Here is an 18,153-nt window from a genome sequence, read left to right on the forward strand (position 1 = left end):
AATTATATATTCTTTATTTCTCATTTATTTTATTTTTTTATTTCTTATTCAGATATGTATGTATATGTGCAATTATAAATATAAAAAAAATTTAGGATGCTGCATGATAGTTTTTATAGTTCTTCTATATACATATGTATATTTTCATTGTATGGTAAGATATGTGAGCTGACTTCAAGAGCTTGATTTTATTATTGATTAATTGATGAATTTAATGCATATATATATATATATATATATATATATATATATATATATATATATATATATATATGGATGTCATGAGGAGATTGTACATGGTCTGAGGAAGCATCGTTAATGTGAAAGTGCTAACCTGTTATTAAATTAAATTCTTCTGCTTTTAGCCACCTCGTATCTGCATTTTTATTTTGTTTTCTCATTATATTGCTGTGCAGTGGAGGTCCGCAGTGGCATCGTTGTTTGTTGGAAAAATAAGAACAATGCCTGGGGCTGACTCAGTGGAATTGTACCATAAACATACACCTAAAATTCTAGCTGCATTTCTTGCTCTGAAGTAGTGTAAGATTTGCCATAGCTGTACGGCACATTTTGTGTAAAGTTTCAGAGCTTCAAGACTCCATTGTATTTTAGTGTAATAATCCGTAGTCATCAATGATTTAGTCATGACATGGCTGGTATGGGGAATCTTGATTCTTCTATGGCTGAGCTGTGAGTATCGTTGTTGTACAAGATAGTAAAAATAATCCATTTAAATAACTGGTTTTACCCATTTTATTATGTAGTGGTATTTTTTTCCTAGTTGCATCTCTATTCTGAAATGACTTAGTGGGATATCTAGGAAATGTACATCACATGTTCAGATCCCTGAATGTAATAAGGTATACTGCTTACACTGTGAATTATGTTTATTTTATTTGTAACCTGATCCAAAGACTCTTTTTAGCAATGACCAGGGCCTAGATGGCAAAACTGCAATAATGTAGATTCAAAACAAAATATACAGATTGTGCAGTGTGTTCCTTGATGTACAGTATTGTATATGTAAACCCAATTAAAGAAACAAATTCTCTGATGAGAGCAGTGCCATTAGAATTTACATTTAGTGTCAGTATGTTGAACAGATTTTTCAAATGTAATTAAAGAGCAGAGCTCTGAAATATTTTCTTTGAGGTATTCCCTTCTGTTTTCTTTTGAAAATGTTGTAATTTTTTCATCCCTAATATGAGCTGGTTGGCCATTTTGTGAAGCAGAAGTAAATACTTTATCAGTACATCATAGTAGATAATAAAAGTCTGCTACTTATATTTTTTGAGTGAGAAGGTGAGAGCAGTTTGTAATAATGAGACCTTAGCTGGGATTGGTAGACAAATAGCATTGCGTAGGGTAGTAAAATTATGTTTTCTTTCCTATGGAAAGGTAACGAAATGGGATTCTTTATAAAGGATGGTATTTATGGTAACATGAGAAAGTTATATATTGAATTTACTGCAAAAAGTAAGGAGAATGGGTGTTCAAGTCTTGAAATGGATATAGTCATCCTAGTAGGTTCTCTTTGTTCTGTTATGAGACAGTTTCAGAGTTTTAGCAGATTTTAGGTGCTTGAACATTTTTGGAATGAATGAAAGGAAGTGATCTGACCAAACACCTTAAGTGTCTAATTTTAAATACATAAGATATGTGAGTTGCTTATTAGTCTTTGATAAGGAGGGAAATGCTTCTTTGATTTCATCTTTGTACCAAAAACATTGTGGCTGAATTTTTGGATTGATTATCTATCTGTTGTTCAGCTTTGTGCAAACTTTCACATTTTTGTTGTAAAAACAGCAATTGAGCCCATTTTTTTTTTAGTTTGCTGCTTTGTTTAAGATAATCGGCTAATTGGTGAACAAAGCTGAATGCAAGAATGATAAGGAAAGTAAGAGATCAGTATTTGTTTATTTATTTGACATTTATTTGACATTTGTTTAACATAAATGTCAAATAAATAAATAAGAGATCATTAAGAGTATATTGTGGCATATGTTCTATGGCGTGGCCTTCAGTTCCAAAAAAGGATTAGCTGGGCAGTTCCAGATGGTAATAGCTACATGAATGGCAAATAAAATTCATCTTGTACAAGGACTTCATAGTCTTTAAATGCTTTGTCCAATTTTAGCTGTTGGCTATCAGTCGAGGAACAATGTTTTTTTAATTTATGTGTTTACTTTACCAAATGTTAGAATGCTACATGGCATTGAAGGCAAGGTACATCTCTAGTATACCAGCTATCTCTAATGTTAAATATTGTTTACAGGGAGGTTTACAGAACAGTGTGGTTAATAACAATTCTCCCATATTTGAAGTCATTTGATGTGATTGGCAGATACATTTTTTTTAATTTAATGTTCCTTGTCCTTTTTAAACGTAAGGGTAAGGAGCATAGATGGTAAGCTTCTGATCTGCTGTGAAGTACCAGACTGGACATCAGCCTTTTTTTGGCAATGAGTGGTACAATAAGACCTGGTCCCACACTGTGGATGGGATACAGATGTAAGGTGTTATGCAACCACGGTCAACAAGAATGTAATGTTGTCGATAACCTTTGCCCATGCCTGAGTAAGGTCTGCATATAAAATCAAGAATCCCCAGTAATTGTTGGCCCCTGACAGTTGCTTACTACTGCTACATAGTATGCCTGCAGAAAACTGTAACTCTGAAGTGATGGTGTACCAACTTTTTACTTGGAAGTTAATATTATCCTTTAGTTATGGACTTCACCATTGCCAAAAGTTGTGTTTTCAAGTTCATTATGCCCTTAGTATTTGAATATTGTTCTGCAGTATATGCAAATAAACTATAATACAACAAGAAGAATATAGTTTTGGGAGTCATTACTAATATAAATTCTAAGGGGGGTGGGGTTCCACATATTTTATCACTGAAATGTAACCTTAGATAAGCCTGTAAGGTATACAGAGTGGATATTTCACCAGTAACATTAGCCATAATACTCCATCTGTGTGATAGAAACAAAGAAAAAGATATATTCCAACTGTAGTTTTGAATGCAAACCAAAATCAGACTGTGGTTTGCACAGCACTCTAGTGCCGGACTTCACAGTTCATAACAGTAGTTGTCCCTTCATGTCAGCTGTATGATCTGTATAACAATGACATGCAACAAAACATTGCCTGCACAGCAGTGTTCTCTAACTGATGACTTTTTTTATGAATACTGTGGTCTGAACAGGAAAAAAGAAACAGGCATATAAGGCAATGTAGAGCTTCCCACATTTGGAGTAAAATACATCCAGTGTTCCTGTTGAAGTTGTAGTTAAAAATCTTTAATGTCTCCAGTCACAAAAGGAACAAGTAAAGACTCCATGCCAGTTTCAATATAGACCAGTGATGGCTAACCTTTTGGGCTCAGCATGTCAAAAAGTCAAAAAATGCTGCCTATTTGACTCTGCTGGAATGTCACTACCCCCCCCCCCCCGACAAAAGAGAAATAATTCTTTACATATCCATTTATTTTAAAAATATATAGTTCAATTATGTCTGCTGCTATGCATTAAACAGTAAAAGAAAAATCAGTGACTTACAGTAGAGAATACAGTATGTGCACTAATAAATTGGCTTAAAATAGTGCACCAAAAAATTACCCTACTTTTAATAGTAATTTTAATTGAAATGAAAAAAAAAACAGTGAGACATTGCATTTGATTTGATTAACATCAATTATTGACTTTTCTGTTGCTGAGTTTTAATAAATAAGTGCAGGGTCACACATTTCTTGTATTTTTGATTGTTCAGTTTCTTTGGTAACCTGGGTGTTGAAGAATGCTGGTGTGTCACCAAAATGTTGCGGTGTGCCACCTTTGGCATGTGTGTCATAGGTTCGCCATCACTGATATAGACTGCACGATACATAGTATAGTGAGATCTGTCTGTGACTCAGGAAAAACACAGTCTGGGTTTGCTGAAGCAATCATCATCTACTCAAGACTTTTTTTAGTTAAACTGTTGAGTTTGTAAACTTTTGTTGTATTTGCTTTTAAGTGATGCCCAGTAAAAAGTTGATAAGTTTAGGTTTTTTGCATTACGTAACCATAACCAAATCTTTTCATAAATTGAAAATTGTAGTTCTTACTGAGAGATCTTAGTATAAACAGGAAGCTGTGTTCTTCTTTTGTATATCCCTATCAGGCTTAGATGGTCTTTTTAGTCCAAGTAAAATCTCCTCTGCCACTTACTAGCCACCTTAAACTAGCACTTACCAGCTCTCACTGACAGAAGCATGTAAGCTTTGCAGTTATTCTTGTGTATTTTGAACCACTACTATTTGTCACAAACATTGAATTGGTTAGTGAAGTATTTCAACCATTACAGGTACACAAATGGATACTTATATGAACATGTAATATCAGTTACATGACTATATCCTCCCACACATCCTGATATAGTACAACTCATCAGGATGAAACAGGTGCACACTAGTTTTTTAGGGATCCGAGTACTGTGAGAGGATCATTCTTGCCTGCGATATATACCAGACGTCAGTGCTGAGAACCATAATAAAAGAAGGACACTAAGACTAAATATGTCATTATTGTTAATAAGCTGAGAAAGACAATAAGGTGGTATGGGCATGTTTTTTTTCAGCCAAGAGGAAACTGATCGAGCAGTACAGGGTTCAGCAACAAGTATTGTAAATGGTGAAGTTTAATGAACTTGCCAAAAAAAGGAAAATGATAAATGATTGCATTTAATATCCATAGAAATATTTGCCTTTCCCTATGTAATGGGGACTTTCAAGGTGAATTTTTCTAAGCAATGAGAACCTTAATATAGCATGAAGTATAAGGGGCAGTGGGTGTGTTTCCTATATAAACCCCCTAATTTTTGGGCATTTGTCCCAGTGTGGTTTAATACAGAATCTTATATATTTTTATGTTGGTCTGGAAAGCTTCTTACACTTAAAGTTCCATTTAGTCAAAACTACTCAGATGTGTCCTGCAGCCTCTAAATGCATTAATTATTCTGATGTGTGCTAACAGCAACAATCCCATGGAAGTCTAAATCTTGAAAAGGTAACAACTGGTGTAATTAAAATGTAAACTGTGGATATTCTGTAAAAAAAAAGAGAAATCTACTTTCAGTACAGTTAGAGTAGTATTAGAGATTAATACTCCAACACAGTAGTTTTTCAATTTAATGAATATTAAAAGGCAGCTGCATGAGACTCATTGGAAAATATTTTTGTGTTTCCATAGTACAACCTTTCACAACTTATTCTGTAAAACACTTTGATAAGATACATCACTGTAACTAGCAACATGTTTTGAAGATGGCAGAGCTTAATTCTTTTTTAACTATCCATCAAAAAAGAGAATCTAACGTTTCATTAAATGTTTCCAAACTAAACAGTATCTCTCTGTCATTAGCAGAATGTGTTGTAATGCTGAGCTATGTTCTCAGTAACATGTTACGTTGTGGGCTGTTGTTTGTGTCGGTCTGGCCACATGTACTCTGTATTTACCATTGTTATTTTGTCTTTTTGTTGTAGTTTAAAGTAGTCTGCGACGGAGCAGTTTATTAAATCAAACAGCTTAGTAAATTTGAAATTCCTCATTCTTCTTGTCCCTCAGTATCTCTTGCATTTCTTTAATTGTTCAACATAATCTCTGAAGAGATTTATAACTGGCTTGATTTGTGCCTAATCAGCAACTGAAGATGGTATCCACTGTCACCTTATATCTAAATATGTTCTTATGTGTGTATATCATTTATATACATTTCAGGAATCTGAGTGCCTGGACACCCTAATATACTTCGCACTTGTCTCTTACAGCTAGAATGAAACTGCCATAAATGGCTTTTTCTAATTTAATACTCTACTTCTTTATAAATGTTGTTATTAAGGTACTGCTTTGTGTTTATAATTTATTTGTAATAGTTAAAAAGAGTAATTTTACTTTCCTGATCATGTTACATACACCTGTTATTGTCTCAGTTGCAGCTCTTCTTCCCTGAGCTCCTCTGAAAAAGCTGCATTTAAATGTACCCGGTCAGACTATCCTGGTAAACAAATGCTAATAAATAAGTAAATAAATTGGTTTATTAGCTTACAAAAATATATATGTATATGTAACAAATCACACATGCTACCTAAATTACAAAGATTCAGGACACAGTTTACTTTTTATCCCAGTTTTGGTTGGAATGATACTATTCACAGGAATCAGCTACCTATTTCTCATAAGTGTTTTAAATTAATTGTGCATGCCTCAAGATTTGCATTTGTATACACATTGCGTGTACTTTTTGTTTATCAAAAGGTGCCAGAGGATGTTGAGTGTGTACAGCAAAAGGAAAGCCATGAATCAGAAAAAGAGTGCATCCCAGCTAGTGAAAAGAAGCCCTCCCCTGCTCCTGAGGAAACTAGTAGGACACTAGAGACTGAGAAAAGATACAAGATATTGATGGATAAAAGAAGAAAAAAGACCCATGCTGAGGTAAGGGCACCTTGTTCTTATGATAAGTATTCAAATGCTTTATTAATGAAGATCTGAGGGCTGTTACTATGTTTTCTGTACTTTCCCTGAAGCAGGGGTTGTGAGGGTGGCCTAATGGTTAAAGTGTTTGCCTTACAAACACAAGATGCAGGGTTTGAGTCTCACAAGGGATAATTGACTAGGCTTAAAAATGGCTTGCAAGAGCAGTTAGCCTAGTACTAACCTATGATAAATGGGGTAGCCACAAGCACTTCAAATGTATGACTTCTCTGTCCTTTTTCAAACAGTATGCTTTTTTAATATGGCCTTATTTATGTACATGTAGAAATCTGTATATTACATTGTGAAGCAATTTGCAGAGCTTTCTTTCATGTGTGATACTTGAGCAGTAAGATGTGTCACATTGTTGGTTGTTGGGAGAGTTTTATACTTTTCATATGCTGGTGCCACAAGCTTCAGCCCAGTGACATTTCAGAATGGTAAGTGAAAAAACACTTTCACTTTTTGTCTCCAAACGTGACCCCACACAGTTTGGTTTTGTGAAGGGTAGATCATGCCTGCTCAACTTGGTCACGTTCTTTGAGTCAGTCACCAGAGCTGTGGATGAAGGCAAGGTGGTTCATACAGCCTACCTTGATCTGGCCAAGGCCTTTGATACTATTCCCCACTTAGGAATCATAGAAAAACTCACTAAGCTAGACATCAACCCCTGTATCACTAGGTGGGCTGCAAACTGGCTCACAGGTAGAACCCACAGTGTGCAAATAGCTGACTCCAAGTCAGACTGCTAACCAGTCATGAGTAGAGTCCCACAGGGTTCCGTCCTGGGTCCTTTCCTGTTTGGTATCTACTTCTCTGAAGTCCAGGCCAACACGAAGGGACTCTGACTGACAACGTTCACAGATGATTGCAAGTTGTGAGCTATTATTAACTCCCCGAGTGATGTTGACATCCTACAGAGAGGCCTCACTGAGACCAATGACTGATGTCAGAACCATGGCCTTAAGCTCAATGCCAAAAAATGTGTCGTCATCCCCTTTGGGAAAAACCCGGTTCCCATGAATTATCACGTTGATGGTAGCCCACTGAACACAGAAGGCATTATAAGAGATCTGGGAACACAGGTTGACAGCAACCTCTCTTATGACCACCACATTGCCACTGTAGTCAAAAAGTGCTTCTATGTGGCACATCTCATTACTAAGGGTTTTGCATCCAGGAAGAAAGAGATCATTGTCTCCCTCTACTCTTCCCTCATTAGGCCAGTCATTGAGTACAATGCCCCATTTGCCATGTACCTCACTAAACACCTGCAACAATTGGAGAGGCTGCAAAAGTACCTCACAAAGAGGATCATAGGCCTTAAACATTTGACCTATATGGACAGACTAAAAAAACTCCAACTATTCTCTGCCTTATATCACCTACTTAGGGGCAATCTCTGCTTGACTTACAAAGCCATGTCTGACCCAGCTCTGTTAGAAATGCTATATGTAAAGAAATGCCGATCCCTCCACACCACACACTCCAGAGACCTCAACCTCATTACCACAATCAACAGAACATGCTGGAGGGACAGGTTCATAACCCAGAGACTGCCCATGCTATGGAATAGACTTCCCATACATGTCAAGCAGAACACCTAACTGGCCCTCTTCAAGAGAAATCTTGATGAGTGCATGAGAAATAGAAAATTCACCCCAGGGATCACTCCAGTGGCTTTACTCAACAGGGGCACTGGGAACTAAGGTCGGGTGGCACGATGCCAGGGTAATCCTATGGACTAGACTTGTAAAGGCCCCAGGGCCATTAACCTAGTACCATACCTATGAACCTATAAAGCTACTATACGAAGGGAAGACATAGGTTAGGGATTCTCATGACCTAACTTGAAAATACTCTCCCGACAATTTTGTCTTCCTCCAAGAAATATCTTACTGCCGTATAAACTTCTTCAGAAAATGCTACTTCATCTCCCTAGCAACTACATTAGAGGAGCATCACTCGGGCCTTAAAAAGTCTATTTTTTCTCCCTCCGATACCCCATTGTCTTCTTAGTTTCCACCAATTCCAACTGCTTAAGCAAAACTGTTTCTCCACTCTGGCTAGTACATTTTCTGAAAGAGAAATAATCTAAAACCTTAGGTCTTATGCAGACCACATCCCAGCCCTACACTCTGCCACATCAAGCAAAAAATGCAGCAATCATAGCTCCTGTGGGCCCAACTCTTAAAATTTGCAATCCGTACCTGCCTCCATTCAGTACTCCCACAATCTTCTGCAATTCATGAAAGCCCTTAAGCTATAACTCATTAAAGCAGAACAAGCCTTGTGGGTAATAAAATAACCTAAACCCTAACAAGGAAGGATGATCTTTCACTTTACTCTGTAGATAGTCTGCTGCGTGCCTACCACCCAGCTGGTGTCCCAAGTCCTCCCTCCATGCCTACTCTGGTTATATGCAACTCATAAATCCTCTGCTCATACCCCTGTCACTTATACTTGCTCACACAATTCCTAATCAGATCTTAACTTATTAAACTGAACCCCAGCCTAAAAGGCAGTTCACTAACATGGGCTGGTAGTGCGTATCTGTTTCCTGGACACAGTTTGGAGCTAGAATGTTGTATTGCTAACATTAATGCTCAAAATTTGTTTGCATTAAAGCTCACAATCCATTATCACTCAAATAAATAAGGTCTATATTGGATGCTTGAACTTTCAAAAGTTCGAATGTCAGATGGTCGACACCATATGATTAAACTTTTGAAAGTTCGAACGTTTTAACAGAGATCTCCACACAGCACAGAATGGGAAGATTTCCCTTTTCTGCACTGTAGTGCGATCTCGGAGTTGGTATATTTAAAGAGCGGTTGGTGTCAATCATAAGCATCTACAATCACTGGGATTATGTCATCTGGAAGTGTATACGAAGTCTTTACTCAAAATCTAACAGTATTTTGTTAGTGACATTTATGTCTGATATTGTAAGATTTGCCACAGCTGTACAGAAGTGTAGCAAGGGTAGGGTGAACGGGGAAGCTGCCTCCGGCATAAGGTGTTAGGGTGTGTGATAATAAAGTGCAGTTTCTGCATTCCTATTTCTGAGTGCTGGTACAGAAGGGGAGTTTAGTTCATCAGCTCTTTTGGAGAAGGCTGTAGCAAGCTGATTGTATCAAAAGACTTTCTACAGTTTTATAAAATACCAGTTAAATGTTTTATTATTATTATTATTATTATTACTATTAGTATTATTATTTTGTTCTTCCACTGAAGAGCAGAAGGCATGGTTAGGGGCCATGTGATGGAGCTTTTTTGGGGGGAGATAGGGAAGGAGAGGGTATTTGGCTCTGAGAACCAGTTGAATGAAATGGACCTTTTTGTTCTTTAACTGAAAACCTGAGTCATCAGGGCACCCAATCAGAGTCAGGCCCTGGGCATGAGATGAACTAGCTATGGCTCTGCAGCTATTTGATATGCTTTGGTCAATATTTATATTAAGTAAGAAGGTTGTAGAGGTATGGTGGGCTTTGTTCCATGCCGAAGAGATGATTTTTGGCAAATATCCACTCTTGTTTTATCTTTTTTATGCCAATGAGATAGTATTTCTAATACTTCTAATTTCCAGGAAGTACTGATGCAGTACAAGAAGCTGGCAGAACTCGTCAGAAGTATGTAAATGCATTTGAGTTCAATCTGCTTCCGCTGCTGAAACCTGAAATCAGTCACCACTTCCCTCTATCCCTGTGTGTGTGTGTGTGTGTGTGTGTGTGTGTGTGTGTGTGTGTGTGTGTGTGTGTGTGTGTGTGTATATATATATATATATGTGTGTGTGTGTGTGTGTGTGTGTGTATATATATATATATATACACATACACATATATGTAGCTATAGATATATGTGTCTGTGTGTGTGTATAGATGTATTTTTATGTGTGTGTGTGTGTATGTGTGTGTGTGTGTGTGTGTATGTGTGTATGTATATATATATATATATATATATATATATATATGTATATATACACCCATGTATATATGAAATGAATGATCATATTCTTTCATGATTGACACTAAAAACATTGATCAAAACATTTCGACCATTCACCATAGCAACAACATACCAGAGTGTCATACAGTACATTGAAAAAGAGAACAAAATGTCCTTTTCTGATGTACTACCTGTAACCCTACCAGACTTGTCTGAATAGTAATAGGGTTATGGAGAGGGCTTTTTGTAATTCCTCTAATGTGCATTAACTCTAACCCTATCATGCAGCTTCCCTTAGAAAAAGTCCTTTTCATTAACACTGTCACTATACAAGACAGAGCGGACATGCACGCACGCAAGCAAGCATGCACACACACACACACACACACACACACACACACACACACACACACACACACACATACACTCGTGCATGTGCACACACAGTAAATTTGTTCCCTTTCTTAACACTTACACTTATTCTAAAATACACACACTCATTGTTCCTTTTCGAAGCACCTTCCCTAAATCTAAAACACACACACTTACACATAAAGTCCCTGCACTACCACTTAACCTTTGCCGACCAATCAGAAGTCACTCAGCATTTCTTTTGCTGACTTTTTACAGAGGCTCATTTGTGTCGCAAAAATGTCTGTTGACCAAGTTAGCTATAGCCATATCTGTATATGTATCTATATATATATATATATATATATATATATATATATATGTGTGTGTGTGTATGTGTGTGTGTGTGTGTGTGTGTGTGTGTGTATATGTATATATATATATATATATATATATATATATATATACATATTTAGACATACATGTTTATGTGCATGATAAATTGAGAAATTTAAATTTGAGAATATAACTTTTCTAATTTGACATACAAACTACCAGTAGTGAAACTTAGAGAAAGCATTTTTCACTGCTGTTGTATTACAGCAGTTATTTAAAAATATTGCTAAAACAATCATTTTTTAAAAATGTATGAATGGGAGAGGATGGCATCTTGTAAGTTTTTAATGTTTTCCAGTCTAAGGGGGTTATATTTTTTTTGAAAAAATTATTGATATGATGTATTCCCAAAACTAACCTTTAGTTCAGTGGAACTGTCTTTCACCAAGCACAGCTTCTAAATGTTCATTAAATATTTGCAATTTAAATGATGTATGTTTCCCAGTCATCTTACTTGTTTTAGTGCCCAGGATGTAAGCTCAGTAATGCATGTTGATGTATGGGCCCTGCATTGATAAAAATATGTCTGACTATAAGAAAGCACGTGGAGATGGACAGTTATTAGACACGTTCTGATTGGTACGATAAACTGCCCACATATACTGTGCATTTAAACCTACTGTTCTGGCCTAGGTTTTGTATCAAGCGTGTCTGAAAATCACCAGTTCACTTATGTGGTCAACAAACAAACAACAAATGAAATTGCTTATTGATTTTATTTTGTTAAATCTGCAGATAAGTATTAAGTATTTAAAGGCAATCTTGCTGCTATGCTTGCGAAGTCTCAAGAGATACTTTACTTGCTTTCTGATTGTGCTTTATGTTGGCATATTAGGGCACAGAAATCTATTGTCTTATTTATGATAAGTTTTATATTAAGTAAATTGCTCGTCCTCATCAATTTTGTTGAATCTCTTTTCATGTTTATGTACACTTTGTATTGTGTTAAGATGGAGAAGATTGTTAAATCTGCAAAGCGAAGTCTAGAAGATAAACTTGCAAAGAGAAGAATCCAAGCTGAAAGAAAGTCTCCCTCCCATGTTTCTGAAGAAACTGAAGAGAAACATGAGGTTGAGGAAATCCCAGAAGTGATTCGTAGTCAGGTAAGCTGCAGTTTGTACTAGTACAATGGAGGCAATTTTTTTAAATCCAGTTCCTTTTAGTACAGTGCAAAATGCTATCTGCTGTTCTTTTACCATTTTACCTGTTTTAAAACTTTTTTTTTATTTTACCAGATGGCTAAAAACCAAGGATGCTTTAATATTTGTTTTTCATTTGAATTTGTTTGTGTTGATGATTTAGTTTGTACATTACATCAAGAAACTGCAGGGCTTACTTTTGTGTGTAACTTATACAATAAGGCTTTCTAAGGAGTGGTTCATTTTTAGATTTTCGTATTTTTCATTTGGTATTTCAGAAGGTATAGTGACGTTAGTATGTCGAAAGTAGTAAATAATTCCTCATGAGTGTTGCTTGACTTCAACGGTGCAGTAATTTTTATTAATTAAAAACTTGCTTTATTTTATTAATGGTATTTTTTAGCTGAAGGATACTGTAGGATTTTTGTTTGGCTGCGTGATATATTTTCTCCAGTATTTTTGAGATTCCCTGCTTTATTGTATTTAACTGAGAATGGCCAGTTTATTTACTTGGGTGACATATGAATAAAATGTATTTTTTTATTTGGCTAATCCTTCAAATAAGTAACCTTAGGGAGATGTGCTGCCTAAATTGTAAGGGCTTGGGAGCATCTTTGCTTGCTTGTTGCATATAATCTAGGTAGGAATGTTAGGCTACAAAAATCTAAAACCTGTTTTTTTTTCTGTTGTATTTGACATAAATTGTGTGTTAAGTGACTTTTGCTCCCACCACATTTGTTTTGTTTTGCATTAAGGTGGATGAGACAGATTACAATGTTCATGAAATTTTGAAAGTAGAAACCCAGGCTATTGGAAAGTCTTTGTCTTTTGCTCCCAAAGAAACTGGAAAGAAGCAAAAGGGATGGGAAGAGCAGGCGATGGAGAGTGAACAAAGAGAACCATTTCCTGCTTAGATAGGTGTCAGCTTGTACTCATAGAAAAAAACAAATGTTTTACTAACAATTGACTTGGTAGTAGGGTCCACGATGTGCTTTCAGCAGTTTGCCTAAAGTAAGACAAAATATTCTTTCCACTTGCAAAAAAACATGGGTGACAGATTGTTTAAGTAAAGTTTTCACTTGGTCTCATTTGAAAGTATGTATTATACCAAGATGATATTTGCACAACTTTCTTTCCTGTATACTACTTAACACATTCATACCTAGAACACCAATTGTTGCATGTCACATTTCGCATCTGAAGTGTTAGTTGAGTAGGCTGACTTGTCTCATTCAAACCCTAAAGCACATGAAAAGCATTTCATTAAGTTATTTCACGATAACTTAATGAAAGTACCACATTCATGGCTAAGTGCCACATTTAAGCAGTTTAATGTGTGAAATATTTTAACTGAAATTGTACGGTTAAAATTAATATGTATTTGTTCTGTTTAAAAGAAGGTTTTCACATTTAAATTTACTGTGACTCTGACCTCCAGGCACTTTAGTGTGTAGCCTGCCATCAGTTAGTCATCTAAAGTATCAACTGACTGCTGTCAGGTGTGAATGATTTAAGCCATTTAACCAAGGTAAGATATGGGTTTTGGGGAGATTTTCATGCTGTACATGTAATGTTGTCACAAGGTGTAGGCAAAAGATGTTACTGCATGAGAAATGGGTAAAAATAACAACAATGCCTGGGGCTGACTCAGAAGAATTGTACCATAAACATATACCTAAAATTCTAGCTGCAGTATTTTGTTATACATTTCTTGCTCTGAAGTAGTGTAATATTTGCCATAACTGTATGGCACATTTTGTCTAAAGTTTCAGAGCTTCAAGACTCCATTGTATTTTAGTGTAATAATCCGTAACCATCCATGATTTAGTCATGATATGGCTGGTATGGGGAATCCTGATTCTTCTATGGCTGTGCTGTGAGTATTGCTGTTGTACAAAGTAGTAAAAATAATCCATTTAAATAACTGGTTTTACCCATTTTATTATGTAGTGGCACTTTTTTCCTAGTTGCATCTCTATTCTGAAATGACTTGGTGGGGATATCTAGGAAATGTACATCACATGTTCATATCCCTGAATGTAATAAGGTATACTGCTTACACTGTGAATTACGTTTATTTTATTTGTAACCTGATCCAAAGACTCTTTTTAGCAATGACCAGGGCCTAGATGACAAAACTGGAATAATGTAGAGTCAAAACAAAATATACAGATTGTGCAGTGTGTTCCTTGATGTACAGTATTGTATATGTAAATCCAATTAAAGAAACACATTCTCTGATGAAAGCAGTCCCAATAAAATTTAATTTCAGTGTCAGTATGTTGAACAGATTTTCAAATGTAATTAAAGAACAGTGCTCTAAAATATTTATACTTTTTAGTTTTCTCTGAGGTGTTCCCTTCTGTTTTCTTTTGAAAATGTTGTCGTTTTTTCATCTCTAATACGAGCTGGATGGCTCTTTTGTGAAGCAGAAGTAAATACTTTATCAGTACATCACAGTAGATAATAAGTCTGCTACTTATATTTTTTGAGTAAGAAGTTGACAGCAGTTTGTGATAATGAGGCCTTAGCTGGGATTGGTAGAGAAATGGCATTGTGCAGGGTAGTAAAATTATGTTTTCTTTCCTATGAAAGGGTAACAAAATGGGATTTTTTGTATAGGATGGTATTTATGGTAGCATGAGAAAGTTATATATTGAATTTACTATAAAAGGTATGTGAAGACAATGGGTGTTCAAGTCTTGAAATGAATACATTCATCCTAGTAGGTTTTCTTTGTTCTGTTATCAGAGAGTTTGAGAGTTTGTAGCAGAGTTTAGGTGCTTGAATATGTTAGGAATGAAAGAAAGTAAGTGATCTGACCAAACACCTTAAGTGTCTAATGTTAAACACATGAGAAAGGGGGTGGAGCTATGCTCAAAACCACAGCAACTGGAACTTTAATTAAATACACTGCCCTGGGTGCCAGACCATCATTATGAGAGTCCAATCAAGGCAAAATGAAGTGTGGAAGAAAAATATATTTCAATGCATTGGCTACATGACAACTTATTTAATATCTAGATGGAAACACAAAGGTTGTGAGGCATGAAAAAATAAATTACTTTTTAAATACATTACTGGAATTCCAGTCAATATCAAGTGTATATATATATATATATATATATATATATATATATATATATATAGACACACACATATACATGACTATATCCTCCCACACATCATGATATAGTACAACTCGTCAGGATGAAACAGGCACACACTGTTTTTTTAGGGATCGGAATACTGTGAGAGGATCATTCTTGCTGCAATATAAACCACACGTCAGTGCTGAGAACCATAATAAAAGAAGAAGGTCACCAAGACTAAATATGTCATTATTGTTAGTAAGCTGAGAAGGTAGTATGGGCATGTTGTTTTTTTTTTCAGTCAAGAGGAAACTGATCGAGCAGTACAGGGTTCAGCAACAAGGATTGTAAATGGTGAAGTTTCAATGAACTTAAGGAAAATGATAAATGCTTGCATTTAATATCCATAGAAGTATTTGACTTTCACTATGTAATGCTGACTTTCCAGGTGAATTTTTTTAAGCAGTGAGAACTTTAATATAGCATGAAGTATAAGGGGCAGTGGGTGTGTTTCCTATATAAACCCCCTAATTTTGGACATTTGTCCCAGTTTGGTTTGATACAGAATCTTACATATTTTATATTGGTCTGGAAGGCTTATTATACTTAAAGCTCTATTTAATCCAAACTACTCAGATGTGTCCTGGAGCCTCTAAATATAGTATTTTTGTGATAACTGTGTTAACAGTAACAATCCCATGGAAGTTTAAATCTTGAAAAGGTAACAACTGTTGTAATTAAAATGTAAACTGTGGATATTCCATAAAAAAGGAGAAATCTACTTTCAGTATAGTTAGAGAAGTATTAGAGATTAATACTACAACACAGTAGTTTTTAATTTTATGAATATTAAAAGGCAGCTGCATTAGACTCATTGGAAACTATTTTTTGTGTTTCCATAGTACAGCCTTTCACAACTTATTCTGTAAAACACTTTGATAAGATACGTCACTGTGACTAACAACGTCTTGAAGATGGCGGTGCTTAATTCTTTTTTAACTTTCCCCCCAAAAAAGAGAATCTAACGTTTCATTAAATGTTTCCAAACTAAACAGTATCTCTCTGTCATTAGCAGAATGTGTTGTAATGCGGAGCTATGTTCTCAGTAACATGTTACGTTGTGGGCTGTTGTTTGTGTCGGTCTGGCCACATGTACTCTGTATTTACCATTGTTATTTTGTCTTTTTGTTGTAGTTTAAAGTAGTCTGCGACGGAGCAGTTTATTAAATCAAACAGCTTAGTAAATTTGAAATTCCTCATTCTTCTTGTCCCTCAGTATCTCTTGCATTTCTTTAATTGTTCAACATAATCTCTGAAGAGATTTACAACTGGCTTGATTTGTGCCTAATCAGCAACTGAAGATGGTATCCACTGTCACCTTATATCTAAATATGTTCTTATGTGTGTATATCATTTATATACATTTCAGGAATCTGAGTGCCTGGACACCCAAATATACTTCGCACTTGTCTCTTACAGCTAGAATGAAACTGCCATAAATTGCTTTTTCTAATTTAATACTCTACTTCTTTATAAATGTTGTTATTAAAGTACTGCTTTGTGTTTATAATTTATTTGTAATAGTTAAAAAAGAGTAATCTTACTTTCTTGATCATGTTACATACACCTGTTATTGTCTCAGTTGCAGCTCTTCTCCCCTGAGCTCCTCTGAAAAGCTGCATTTAAATGTACCTGGTCAGACTATCCTGGTAAACAAATGCTAATAAATAAGTAAATAAATTGGTTTATTAACTTACAAAAATATATATGTATATGTATGCATGCCAAATCACGCATGCTACCTAAATTACAAAGATTCAGGACACAGATTACTTTGTACCCTAGTTTTGGTTGGAATGATACTATTCACAGGAATCAGCTACCTATTTCTCATAAGTGTTTTAAATTAATTGTGCATGCCTCAAGATTTGCATTTGTATACACATTGTGTGTACTTTTTGTTTATCAAAAGGTGCCAGAGGATGTTGAGTGTGTACAGCAAAAGGAAAGCCATGAATCAGAAAAAGAGTGCATCCCAGCTAGTGAAAAGAAGCCCTCCCCTGCTCCTGAGGAAACTAGTAGGAGACTAGAGACTGAGAAAAGATACAAGATATTGATGGATAAAAGAAGAAAAAAGACCCATGCTGAGGTAAGGGCACCTTGTTCTTATGATAAGTATTCAAATGCTTTATTAATGAAGATCTGAAGGCTGTTACTATGTTTTCTGTACTTTCCCTGAAACATGTATGACTTATCTGTTCTTTTTCAAAAAGTATGCTTTTATTTCCATTTTTAATATGACCTTATTTATGTACATGTAGAAATCTGTATATTACCTTGTGAAGCGATTTGCAGAGCTTTCTTTCATGAGTGATACTTGAGGATTAAGATATCTCACAGTGTTTCTTACTGGGAGAGTTTATACTTTTCATAAGCTGGTGTCACAAGGTTCAGCTAAGTGACATTACAGAATGGTAAGTGAAAAAACACTTTCACTTTTGTCTACTGTAGGAAGGGAAGACATAGGTTAAGGATTCTCCTGCCCTAACTTGAATATGCTCTCCCAGCAATTTCCTCTGCTTCCAAGAAATTTCTTACTGCCTTAAAACTTCTTCAGAAAATGCTACTTCATCTCCCTAGCAACTACATTAGAGTAGCATCACTCATGCTTAAAAAGGCTGTTTTTCTCCCTCAGACACCCCATTGTCTTCTT

At 35.6% G+C, this 18,153-nt stretch overlaps 1 protein-coding gene across 1 annotated transcript in view; it reads left to right on the forward strand.

Moving 5' to 3' along the window:
- The window catches only part of LOC122792418 (trichohyalin-like), a 261,589-nt gene that overhangs the window by 199,309 nt on the left and 44,127 nt on the right, over positions 1–18,153 (forward strand). The window contains exons 18-20 of the mRNA XM_044060207.1: positions 6,299–6,475; positions 12,160–12,312; positions 17,413–17,589. Of these exons, the coding sequence (XP_043916142.1) occupies positions 6,299–6,475; positions 12,160–12,312; positions 17,413–17,589 (507 nt within the window). The remainder of the gene's footprint in view (positions 1–6,298; positions 6,476–12,159; positions 12,313–17,412; positions 17,590–18,153) is intronic.

This window comes from Protopterus annectens, chromosome 1.part2 (genome assembly GCF_019279795.1).
Source record: "Protopterus annectens isolate FY-2018-M chromosome 1.part2, PAN1.0, whole genome shotgun sequence".
Classification (NCBI taxonomy): Eukaryota; Metazoa; Chordata; order Ceratodontiformes; family Protopteridae; genus Protopterus; species Protopterus annectens.